At 39.5% G+C, this 13,067-nt stretch overlaps 2 protein-coding genes across 3 annotated transcripts in view; one reads left to right on the top strand and one right to left on the bottom strand.

Annotated features, from left to right (window-relative positions):
• The window catches only part of LOC137387569 (leucine-rich repeat protein SHOC-2-like), a 30,287-nt gene extending 17,412 nt beyond the window's left edge, over positions 1-12,875 (top strand). For both annotated transcript variants that reach the window (XM_068074030.1, XM_068074029.1), the window contains exons 2-5: positions 9,148-9,238; positions 9,705-9,833; positions 10,324-10,869; positions 12,261-12,875. In XM_068074030.1, the coding sequence (XP_067930131.1) occupies positions 9,200-9,238; positions 9,705-9,833; positions 10,324-10,869; positions 12,261-12,356 (810 nt within the window). In that variant the 5' untranslated portion in view covers positions 9,148-9,199 and the 3' untranslated portion in view covers positions 12,357-12,875. The remainder of the gene's footprint in view (positions 1-9,147; positions 9,239-9,704; positions 9,834-10,323; positions 10,870-12,260) is intronic.
• LOC137387218 (uncharacterized) lies at positions 604-3,076 on the bottom strand. The gene is made up of 4 exons (XM_068073557.1): positions 2,671-3,076; positions 1,386-2,169; positions 1,168-1,294; positions 604-1,050 (listed from the first exon to the last, which is right to left on the bottom strand). Exons 1-4 carry the CDS (start codon positions 3,074-3,076, stop codon positions 604-606), a joined length of 1,764 nt encoding a protein of 587 aa, XP_067929658.1.
• Positions 12,876-13,067: the final 192 nt, after the last annotated feature.

The raw sequence follows: 13,067 nt of genomic DNA on the forward strand, positions 1-13,067 counted from the left end.
GTTGACGCAAAGATCGAAATAACTCCATGCTGTCAGATAAACGGAATTTTGCGTTTAGCCTGGTGTAAATCTAACTAACCACATATAAGATCTTCATGTTATACATGAAAAAATCAGAAAATTCTGACGATTTTTATGGTATATAAAAAGGCTAAGAAAATGGTGATTCGACTGTGTATAAGTCGTGTTTCTGATTCGGCACCTTAATTTTCAACAGAACTTCATACATGTATAGCAAAGCAAGTTTGTTTGGAACTCTCGAAAATGACGTAACTCTCCCTATACGACACTGGTAGAGCCAGCTGACGACATTCCTAACTAACCATCGAGAATTTCCATCCAACGCGCAAGCCACATGTAATTACGAATGTTATGTAACCCAGAATCTTACTCGCATATCGAATCATTGTCAAAGTAAGCCCGTTTGATTTTGGGATCTGTGGCTCGCAATATCTCTCTCATACAACTACGATCGCTAATGCCACAACATTTTCAGAGGTCAAGCCATGCTAATGTGCCGAAAGTATGCCGCCGGCCTTACAAGTCTGATGCTTTAACCGCATAGACGGAAGAGGACAACTCTCTATGAGTGCACTTGATGCATCAGGTGCAGTACGTCTTGTGACAAGCTGTTGTTGCTCGCCGCTTGACGGGGAGACAACTACGCAAAAACAACAGCTTGTCAAGACAGGCTAATGTAGAACATGTAGTGGCAGTTTTCTTCACTTCACTCATCGCTGTGTCCAGATCAGCTAGAGTCACGTGATCTGGCTGCTTAGGTAGCTGTATCGGCTGCATGTTGAGGAATGGTGGTCCATTGGTCCATATGCTTGAGCTCAGCTGTTCTGCTGAAAGCCCTCTTGATGCATGGTCAGCTGGGTTTAATGCTGAGGGTACATAATACCAATCAGCTGGCTTGGTCATGGTTCTGATTTTCTGTACTCTGTTACTGACAAAGACATGGAATCGCTTGGCTTCATTCCGCAAGTATCTGAGAACTATTTGTGAGTCGGTGTAATAGTAGGTGTCTGTTATCTGTATGTTGCGGAGCTGTTTTTCAACAAAGTCAAAAGTACTGCTGACAAAACAGCGGCTTGGAGTTCGAGTCTTGGAATGGTGGTTGGATTACTAGGTGTGACTCTGGCCTTGTTCTAGAACAAGGCTGACATTTATAGTTTCCTTCTCGTCACACAGCCTCAGGTAGACACATGCCCCATATCCTTGTATGCTTGCATCAGAAAATGCATGAAGCTCTGCTTTGGTCACTGTTCCAAATTCAGAAGACTTATTAGCACTGTTGAAATTCCAGCATGACTATGTTGTCTAGAGACTGGGACCATGACATCCATTGGGAATGTAGCTCTCTTGGTAGTTTGTCATCCCACCCTAGGTTCATTTTGCAACACTGCTTTAGCAATTGCTTGCCTTTGATAATGACAGGTGGAATGAGGCCAAGTGGGTCGAACACTGAGGCAAGTATGGAAAGCACATTTCTTCTTGTTAGCTCTTTGATGCTGAGGTTCAGCTGGTACTGAAATGAATCTGTCGCTGTGTTCCACTGAAGGCCAATTGTCCTGTGCGTGTACGCATTCTGTTTTAGTAGCTGTGAGTCTGTCCCCTGACCTACTTCGGTTTCGGGAAAGGTATTCAAGAACTCTCCACTGTTTAAAATAAACTTGTGGAGTTGGATGTTTCCTTTCTTGCATATGTTGATGGCACCTTGAATGAGCTGTGTGGCATTTGTCAGAGAATCTGTGGATATCAGACCATCATCTACGTAGAAGTTGTTAGTTATAAAGTCAACTGATGAGAATTCTTCCACTGTAGTATTAGCCAGACGTCTGAGACCGAATGTTGCGCATCCAGGGGAAGAAGTCGCTCCAAAAATGTGCACATTCATCCGGTATGTCTGTACTCTTTTGTAGCCACTGTCGAACCATAAGAATCGAAGGTAGTTTCTGTCTCGGCTTGCCACTTTGAATTGATAAAACATGCGCTCTGTGTCACAAGTAACTGCAATTGACCCTGTCCTAAAGCGCATGAATATTCCTAGAATGTTGTTCATTTGATCCGGGCCTTGTAGCAAGTAGTCGTTGAGCGATTTACCGTCACTCTTAGCGCTGCAGTCGAGCACTACCCTGATTTTCCGTGGTTTCTTGGGGCGAAACACTGCAAAATGGAGAAGATACCATGATTTATCTGTTGGTACAGAGTCCACGATCTCTGCATCTCCATTTGAGATAAGTTTCCATAAAGCCTCTGTATTGTCTTGCGTACTCAGAGTTTTGGCTGAATTTCTTTTGTAGTAAGTTTAGTCGATGAGTTGCCATTTGTTTGGTTTTCCATCCCATTCCTGTTGGTCTGGTGCGAAATGGTAGTGGCATGCTTATGTAACCTCTCTCATCTTTCTTGATTTCGTTTTCAAATTTGTGCGATGAAATGGCGATCTTCGATGGAAAGTCGTGGTTCTTCTCTTGTGGCTGTGAAATCGGATTCCAATATCCTGACTATGGATTCAGGTGTGGGTAGTTGCGGCTCTGGTTCCACATTGCATTCAAAAAGCTTGGAGCATCGTGAGTTAGCGGCACCACTTTACTTTCCTGGCTAACATTTTGTAACTGTATACCTGTTTGTCGCTATTTTCATGATGGCTACCCATGACTGTCCAACCTAGAACAGTGCGTCTAGCATGTGGTGTCTCTGGCGAAGATGCTACTACTTCGAGTGGAAGATGTACGGCATTGCAGTCTCCTCCTAATAGGATATCGATGTTGAGATTGAGTTCAGGTGGTAGCTTCTTTGCAACATCTCTCAAGTGTGGCCAGCTTGATATTCGTTGTGCAGTTGGGATGTAGCTTTTGTTGATTTCCATCTTTTCTGGAGTGGTTATCATTGTTGGCAACTTAACCTCATAGCTTTCACCATATCCTCTCAGCTTGAGTCCTCGTATGGCTAGCCGAGTATCTGTAGATATGTGGTTCATGGTTGTAAGCGTAAGCTGCTTCAGTTTGACAGCACTCCGTGGGATATTTTGCGATCTGAGCAGTCCTTCACTTATGTATGAGCTGTCATACATAGTCTACTAAGGCATAAGTGAGTTTCTCCTCTCCATTGTATGATACAAAGACTGGCATAACCATCAAGCTGAGATTTGATTCTATGCTGCGGATACTGTAGCACTGTCCAGACACACCTTTAGATGTATCGGTTGGATTTGTGTTTGACAGTGCTCCTGGGATGGATGGCATTCTCCTTGGTCCTACAGTTGGTTGGAGTTGAATAGATTGATTCTTCGGTTCAACTCTTTGTTGCTGTTGGTACATAGTTTCCTGTTCAGTCAGAATTGCATTTGTTTGTTTAACTTGCTGGTTTGCAGTAGAGTGATTGTCAGGTGTGATTGCATTTGCAGATGGTTTGTTTTTGAGCGCATTGTTCTGGTTTGTTTTTGGTTTGTTGGTATACCTTTGGTGGTTGATTGTGGAATGAGCTTGTTTGCAGCCTTTTACTTTGCACTCAAGATTGCTTCTGCATTGTTTTGAGCTGTGTCTGCCTCTTGCGCATTTAAAACAAAGGTTATTGTCTGTGAGGAACTTTTCTATTTCTGCTACAAATAGTTTTCCTACATGAATGCAGTCTTTTGTTTTGTGGTTTTCCTTTTTGCAGTAACGACAATACATTGGTTTCGGGTTTGTCTATTTTGACAAGGCTGAGTTGGAAGTGATGGTCGACTGTTGCTAGCAGTGATGTTGTATGCATGGGATCTTTTAGGTAAAGCAGGCCTTTTGGTTTCAAGCGAGGTTTTATTGTTTGTTTGGGGTTTATCATAGTGTTTTAGGTTGTTCAAAGGATTGCATGCAACTTTAACTTCAAGTCTGAGAAAGTCACAAAGGTCTTGAAGTTTAGGAAACTTACCATGTTTTTCTTGGTATTTGGTCGACTTCCGGATTCATTTCTTTTCAAAATAATTTGGCAGCCTTTCGATGATTTTCTTTATCTTTTTAACAGTGTTGAGATCTTGGAGTGTGTGTATCTTTTCCATCGAGGCAACTCATTGCTTGAGAAATGCAACATAATTATGCAGAGCTGCTCCGTCTTGGTTTGGTATCCTTGGCCAGTTTTCCAGCTTTCGTCCAAATGCAGCTCCAATGAGAAAGGGATCTCCAAACTGCTCATCGAGCATGTTCAAGGCTTCTCGATAAGCATCTGTCGTTCCTAGGGTGCAGTACCCGCTGATCTGTTTTTGTATGTCGAGGCACAAGTAGCCTTTTAGCAGCGCGAGTTTTTCTGCTGCTCCGCCAGGCCTTTTGTCTACAAGTTCGATGAATGAGGTTTTCCAATTGGTGTATTGTAGAAGGTCACCGTCGAAAGTAAATGGCTGAGGAGGTGGCAGCTTCGATTGGTTTATGGCTTCCAACATGGCGTTGGCCAAACTTGCTTCATCTGAAACTCGAGACGATGTGTTGTGGGACATTTCTACGGGAGTACCAGAGACATTTGGCTCTTGATGTGATTTGGGTGGTTATGGTGTGTTAGTTAGAGCTTGGCTTTCAGCGCGGTTTGAATGCTGATCAAGGTTGATGGGAGTGGTTGTGATAACTGGCCTATTTAATGCTTGATTGGTTTCATGGGTGTTCTCCTGTATAGATTGTGTCTTACCTTGTCTATTTGTTGGTAGTTGTGATCTTTGCAGTTCTGTAAATTGTCTCTCGCAGTTGTTCAAAAGATGGAGCTGGTAACTGCGTGGTGTTAGCATTTTGTGTAATGTACCTTTGGACTACTGTCGGTGGTCTTAGGACTGGCGATAAATTTTCTTCTGCGGCGGCTTGTTCTAGCACTTGCTGTCGTCGCTCATCAGCAGCTATTTCAGCTCGAAGTTTTGTCATCTCCATTTCCTTCCTTTTTCTCTGAACTTCGCAGTTCATTTCTGCTATTCTTGCCTGCATTTCTTGGTTTAACTTTTCTAGTTCATCTTCTTGATGTTCTTCTTCCTGCAAGGCTTGAAGTTGTGTTCTCTTTGCCTCCATGTTGGCTCTGGCCATAGATGCTTGAAATCGAAGGGCAGAGCTGGTAGATGATTTACTGGTGTCACGAGAGGTTGATGACTTGCGTGATGTAACACTGCGGGGTGTTCTGCTTGAGTGGACAGATGCAGCAGCAAGGTTTTCATTAGTTACCGGTGCAGCAGGTTCATCTGTCTCACCAGTAATGGCAGCATGGCCAATATCTGTCAACAATGTGGCTGAAAAGGTTTCTTCCAAATTTGCTGGCCTTTTGGTTTGTCTATCAAAAACATGGCCTTGCAATGCTCTAATTTCTTCAGATATAGTATCTACATCCATCACTATAGCCCTATCAATATCTGGAGTTGTTTTCTTTACCTGCTCATAGATTTCGTTTAGGTTTGAGAGCATTCGACTTAGTTCAACATAGATCTGTCCTAGTCTATCATTTCTAGGAGGGGTAATGATATTAGTCAGCTCTGATCTGTAATGTTTGATAGAATGGCTAATAGACTCTGTTTTCATTCAGAGCTTTAGTACTTTCTAAATTCTGTACTCGTTTTGAGCACCTACCTTTTGTAGTCTCAAAAATATCTTCCTTAATTTGTTTTCACTAAAAATGTTTGGCAGCAGTCAGCAATGTTCTTTGAAAGGAAATATTTTGATTGCTGTGTCAACTTCAGAAATCTTTATGTAGCCTCAGGTGATCAAGCCCCAGGGTTAATCATAAGGAATACACAAACAAGTCAAATACCAGCTGCCCCTCGAATTTTAGAAGTCAGCTTATGGCTATTTTATAACACCAGCCCTTTGTTTTGATCAACTGAGTACGGTTGTGGTCAGTAATGGCTAAGATGTTTACATCAATTCTCAGAGATAAATTAGAATAGGAAATAACCAATGTTATCAATCACCGATGTTAAAATATCAAAAGTGTTTGAATGTGAATGCTTGTTTAGAATTTGGGACTCCGTAGCTAGTAGCGCGGCGGTAGCACGAAATATTAGCAGTTATTAGATTAATTGAGTGTGTTTCAGATGTAAACGTCACTAATTCCAGATTCAGTGTCAATGGTTATCACAATTAAACACTCGCAACATAGAGCCTTGGAGACTTCTCTGGTCTGCGTTTCTCTTGTTGAGTAGTGGTTGTGATCTGTTAGACTCATCAAAGGTAGTGTGAGGTTGGACATCTGCCAACGTATCATTCTTGTGTTGTGCTAACTTTCTAGGTCAGCCGCTGCCACTGGCGTAGAGTTTACTTGCATGGAGTGTTATCGGTGTATACGTAGCTTGTTTGGAGTTATGTTGTATATACGGTACTGGTACGCCGTCTTCTCCAAATAAATGTCGATGGTTCACCAGCTCGTCTTCTCCAAATAAGTGTCACTGTAACTATCTCTCTGAATTTTGACAGTGTAGACTGATTGGATGGATGAGTAGTCTTATATAACTGTTTATTGTTCCAACCAACTGTGACACTTATTGTGGTCTTCCAGAGAGTAGTTAGTGTTTTAGTTTATTCTGTAATATTTCTATATCAGTGATCTGTTGGCTATATGTATGTAGCATAATAACAAGAAATCAAAGCTACATTTTCTGATGTTGCTAGCGTAGCTGTATGCTAAGAACTGATTTACTGGGTTACAACACAAAAGACAAGTTGCATTTATCATAAAGTAATTAACCTATGAACATCCCTTTCATTGCTGACACAACTGCAATCAAAACAGTCACAGCAAAAACAGGCTGATGGGGAAAGCCACTAGGCATTGATGCTGCGCAATTCCTTACAGTACATACCAGATACGTGCCTGATATGTATCAGGTATGTATCTGGTACATACCAGATACGTATCTGGTACGTACCTGACACGTATCAGGTACGTACCAGATACGTACCTGATACGTATCAGGTACGTATCTGGTACGTATCAGGTACGTATCAGGTATGTATCTGGTACGTATCAGGTACGTATCTGGTACGCATCAGGTACGTATCTGGTACGTATCAGGTACGTATCTGGTATGTATCTGTAAACCATCTGTTGATTTTCTAGGTGATGAACGAATAATTTGATCCTATTATATAGATGCTCTCATAGGTTCACACAGTCAAAGGCTTTACTGAAGTCTAAAAATAAACAACGCTCTGGTTACACTGACAAAATATCAGAGATGAACTGAATTTTAACAAAAATGATCAGATTCAAACTTGATTCTAATGAACTGATTAATTAATGCTTTTCAGGAAATGACGAGATGTTTATTAATATGCTTTTCAAAATTTTTCGACAAAACCGATTAAATTGAAATAGGCCTATTAATAGTTGGATGGATGGTTAAAATCACTTTTCTCGTGGATCGGAGTAACTCACAATTTGCCATTCATTAAAAAGCACCTTAAGCCAAAATTCTATTAAACATATCAGTTAGAATTTCCAGTGTAAATGATAGTCTTGTGAAGCACACTGATGGGAACAAAGAACAGGTTTTAGATATGAAAAAACACCAATTGAAGTAATACAACAGAGTTAATCTAAGAAACAAATATTAAACTTTGAATTGGACTGCTGCAGATGATAAATTTGACTAAAAGTAGAATTCATCATTGTTATATTTGGCGATAGCTTTTTGCGCAGTGAAGTGTTCATTAAGATTGTCACAGCTAGGAATAATGTTTGCGCTATCGACTTGTCATAATATTTTCTTGTTGAAATTTAATGCGTTCCATATGTGTGAAAGGTATGGTGTTTTATTTGTTGACCCGGCCACAACGTTAGCTACATGCCTCTTTTTATTTCGATGAATGAGGTCGGAACTATATTTCTTTGATTTCTGTAGTTAACCCAGTTTTTTAGTTGTATCAACCATTCCCTAAGTTTACTGACCTGTCTGACTTCTTTGTAAGCCATTTTTCAATGTTCATGAAGAGTAGCAAGAAAGAGCGCTTAAGACACTATGTGAAGTGAATTGACTAACAGTTGAGTACTCTTTCTATAATAGTATATATACATGGTGTCAGACCTCGACTCGCATAGATAATTGGTTCTGCTATTTGCTTCCTAGTCAAACCTTGGCTTGCTGTCCCCTCGATGTGCATTATATTCTATTCATGATTCCTTGTTTTAAAAATCACTTTTTGCATTAAGTTCGTATTCCTAAACTTGCCTAAAAATTAGTCCTAATCTCTAGACTTGTCATTACCAGAACAATTAGACGCCATGCCGTGACTTCAACTCATGCATTAGACGCAGCCCATAAATTTTTATAACTTTGATAGGCATCTGTGTGCTAACATTTTAGGAATGGCGATCAAATTTATCAGAAAACTCATCCTATAGTCGCCGGTGTCACGAATAAGCTTGTTGTTTACTGTACTAGGAAGTGCTGCCCTTAGTGAATCTTGTTCACTGCTGGCTTTCGCATGGTTTGTATAATGGGTTGAAAAGTGGATGCTTTGGTCTTTCCACTATAGTAAGATTACCAGAAATAGTTGAGAATATAGAAACTAATAACTCACACTGTATTACCCGTTTTTTTACCACTTCTGTTATTGCGATGTGACTAACAAATCACTGAAATGCTCTCTGTCAAATTTTGAGCAATGAATCACACACTATCAATATGTCTGGTAACTACCGTATGCACTAAGTTATAATCTTCTGTCATCAATGAAGGTGGGATGGAGGCTTACCAATATCGGCTGACTAGGGTGATGCTAATATGTAGTTTGCGGTAATGCCTTCACAAGGTTCAAAATATAGGTCATAGTAAAATGTTTGAATGATGCCTTTAAAAAAGGGCATGAGGTAGCAACAATGAAAAATTGCAACGAGTTTTGTTCAATAATACTTTCAACAACCAATCAGCACTGGATCTGCGTGGGAGACTCGCTGAACATAGAATATGCATTAATTTACAACCTCACTCTAGCTGAGATCACCAGTCACCTCATGGCTAAGACTACTCATAACGATCAGGGGATTATCAGCATCAGTATTAAAGTATATTTATAAATATTTCATAAATAATAAGACCATAATATGCATAGACAGCTTATTAGCCTGTTGTAATCTTGGTAGCCTTTTTTCAGATTTCAGTCTTTTATATTTCGTTATAAAGCTTATCCATGTTTTTATTTCCAGCTTACCTAAAGCCATTTTTCTCATCTACTGTGATGCTATACTAGTGAGAAAGATGATGGAGTCCCTTCTAGACATCCACAAAAATCAGCTGGTAATTGCTTGGACTTTAGACTAGACAGTTCTGGGCTTTATAATAACCTTGAACCATAGTTTTCAGCATTTCAAATCTGACGCTCCATCCTGCAACTTTGGTATAGAAAAGCGTTAATATTTGGCCTCAATTTGGCCTTGAATCTTTTTCCTCTTTCTAGCCTTGTCTTCGGACATACATGATTCTTATTACAATAAACTATTTTATTTAATGTACACTGTACGTTAAAGAAACTCATAGAAATCGGGCCAGCTATCGAATATAGCACATCTTACCACCTAGCTTAAACATGGCATGCAGCACAATAGCAATGTGATTGATGTGAATGCACGGTGAAACTACCAATGTAAGATGACGTGAGTGCGCTGCTATAATGTTGATATGACCCAGTCTAAGTGTGCTGCTACAATGCCGGTTCGATGCGATATGAGTGCCTTTGATCTCAATTCCACATGCATATTTCTAGGTGCTCAATCTGAGCAACAGAGACCTAGTCAGCCTGCCAGTAGGGATTAGTAAGGTGTCACAAGTTACCCACCTCTACCTTAACAACAATAAGCTCATTTTACCCCCTGATGAGCTTGCTTCACTGCCGGTAGGTCAAGAGTCGTTATACGCTCTTCATTACTATGTATTCTGTTCTCATGGATCATATTTGTTTTCTATATGATTTGCTTTTTGTTCTTCGATTGTTTGGCTGCCATGTTTATGTGGAAATATTTTCATGTCACCAATGCTACCAAGCAATGCTGCCAACAAGGGTAATCATGTGTTTATGATATCATTTGCCATTTTTCATGCCGAGGTCAGACTAGCATTATCACTAGACTAGTGATAATCGCGTGAATAGAATCACAATGAATCTAATATTTTACATTTAACGTTTACCACTTGGTGATGGCAGCTTACTTTGCTGCTGTCCTTAACAATCTTGTCATGTTTGCATCTAAGAGCTGTCAATTGATAAGTTTCATATCCAAAGCCAATACCATTAGATGCTGATAATATGCTGAGCAATAAACTGATTAAACCTTTGACCTGTGTCAGCAAGTTACAAAATCATTAACATAAACCTGTTTTTTTAGAATTTACAACAAGTTACATTGGACCACAACTCCCTTTCACTTCTTCCCAGCTCCCTCTGTACACTAAAGAAGCTCAGCTATATTAGTGCTAGTAATAACTCTTTCACATGCCTTCCTGACGAAATAGGTCGCCTCTCCTTACTCTCACAGCTTTGGCTCAATGAATGTTCACTCTCCTATCTCCCTGATTCGATATGCCTACTTGAAAACCTGCAGAAGCTCTCGGTTAAAAACAATAAGCTAACAGAGTTACCGTCTGGCCTTGGCGGCATGTGTAGCCTTCAGTGGCTCAACCTTGCCGAGAATCGTTTGCGAGCACTTCCCAAGTCCATGTCTTCTTTGAGCAAGCTATCTTACCTCAACCTCGATAAAAACCTGTTAGAGGAGTTTCCAAGCTGCCTTGGCGAGGTGAAGTCTCTCGCAATCGTACAACTCCGTCATAATCCAATATCATTCGTATCTGATGATGTCATACTAGAGATGTCAAGTCTCACCAAGTTTGACCTACGAGACACGCGGATTGCGGAAAGGCCTTTACATTGGAAGGTAGGACTTTTTAGTGCCGATGAGAGTTACTAGGTGATACATTATATATACATTATCATCCTTCTATGAAGGCTAATATTCAAGTCGTGAAAAATATTATATGTTTGTACATTGCTAGAAACAACACGGAACAGGCTATTCTCGGTTGTTCATAATTATTTTATGATGTATGGTGTGCCAGCTGTCAGAAGGTCTTTAGCATTGACTTGGCAGTGGCAAATGAAGGTCTTGTTTTGGACAGAAAGTGTCTCACGGACATGACTGTTTCACATAGAAAGAGTATAAGATTTTTTCAAGTTTGCTCACAATGATATTATCCTAGCATGGTCAACAGCATGATCATTAATGTAATGTATATCTAATCTCATTGACACTATATTATCATTTGGTGCTGGCTGAATGCCCGGCATTGCACGAGTAATTTTTGCACTGAAAATTTATTTTAAATCAGCATATACAACATTTACCATTCTTAATTTTTAAATGAAGGAGTTAGTTTATTTTTGTATGCTGTAAGTTTAGTCAAGTTTATGCTATATCTATGAATCTCATAGTTTGTCGTCTGTCGTTCTGTCTGTTGTTCAGTCTGTTCAACTATAGTGATTGGTATCTACCGTAAAAGATTTTATCTGAGAACCTCATGTTCACCAGGCAATAAACTAACCCATTGAGCGACGTGTAATGTAGTGGATTCATTTGGCGATATGAGTCGTTATCTGGTTAAAATTCGCATTGCGATGCTGCTTTATGACAATACGGTTCTTATTAGTAAGTTTAACAATACATATACTAGCTTACTCAAGTTAGCCAATGACAATGTGCCAGGATAATGGCAAATGGCAGGCAACTACATTACCTGCCACTGTTTATAAGTGGCAGGTAATGTAGTTTTTTAACACCCATGCAACGCCGAACATTCGGCTAGTGTATATACATACATATATTTATAGCATTTTAGGGAAGTCTGGGCCCGTATTTTTATACTAGTAAAATTTTGCTTCTAATAAGTTGCTCCAAGCATGAAGCGTGGATATTTTAACCAATCACCATTAAAGACGCCGATCGCCATTGGCAGATGTAATAAGCGTGTGTACAATTATTTTTTTGTATAGCAATGTGGCTGCTTGGTGTAGTGGTTAGCCCGCCTGTATGCAAAACCAATGGTTCCTGGTTCAAATCCAGTACGAAGCAGGTTTAGTTCATGCGTATTTTATTACTATAACTGGACAAACGAGCGACAGACACTCACATTTATGTAGATAATGCATCAGTTTTGCATTCTCGTGCTGTGGTTATGTTTTTTCTATTATTATTTTTCTATTTCTTCTATTGTCTTTGGCTTTTGACTACCCAAGTGGTGAAAGATATTTCAAGAGCTTGTTCTAATGCAGGGTCTGGAATACATACAGCTTTCCTGTGATATCATGGCCAATGAACTTGCTCAAGCCCAAAATCTCAGTTCTTCAGTCGTATATGAAGATGATTAATCGAAGACCCCTCAGTACAGCCGATACAGTAACTTAGCAGTACAGTAACTTTTCATAGATTTATGGTTTATTTTTAAACCACACAAGCAACTCCTGCGTAGTTTCAAGGCGTTGTAAAAGATGATTGTAGTCTAAGATTTTACAAATGAATGTAACAGCCTTTGCCAGTTTCATAAATGATCGTTGCATTTAGGTACATGTTCTTTTTATTTTTGATAAACATGTGACCTCATCCAGGTTTACCAGCAAAAAACTAATTAAGATCAACTTTCAAAGATTTGATAGGCATAGGTCATCTAAATTTATGTAGATGGTTTTCTTTTGTGAATGTTGCTGTTTGATATTCATTCAATAGTTGTACTGACCTTTTTTATTATTAGAATTTCTTATGAAGACACTTGCAAGGTGCTCTAATTTAGTTGATCTCTTCGTGAATCCTTCCATATCTTGTTTTTTGCAATCTTATTTGTTTTTCCAATCTCTTGTAATTGTTTTATTTAGTATCATATATTGTTTGTAGTACACATCCATTTATACTTGATAATAAATATGTTTCTTTCAAAATGGTCTATTGGCCCATTAGGGGGGCTAACGTTCTGAGTAGGATGATTTTTCTGAAGCTTATTACTGAATATCGCTATTTTCTCAGTATCCTATTAGTAAAATCATGTATTTTGTAAGCTGCTGTTCGCTTTAACCAATTGCAACTCC

This window comes from Watersipora subatra, chromosome 2 (assembly GCF_963576615.1).
Source record: "Watersipora subatra chromosome 2, tzWatSuba1.1, whole genome shotgun sequence".
NCBI lineage: Eukaryota > Metazoa > Bryozoa > Gymnolaemata > Cheilostomatida > Watersiporidae > Watersipora > Watersipora subatra.

Excerpts from the sequence above, each read along its gene's own strand:
- LOC137387218 (XM_068073557.1), bottom strand. The coding sequence starts at position 3,076 with ATGTATGACAGCTCATACATAAGTGAAGGACTGCTCAGATCGCAAAAT. Across the intron at positions 2,170-2,670 it reads TGCTAGACGCACTGTTCTAG|TGTTTCGCCCCAAGAAACCA; the intron begins GTTGGACAGTCA and ends TCCATTTTGCAG. Across the intron at positions 1,295-1,385 it reads TGTTGCAAAATGAACCTAGG|TGCTAATAAGTCTTCTGAAT; the intron begins GTGGGATGACAA and ends GAATTTCAACAG.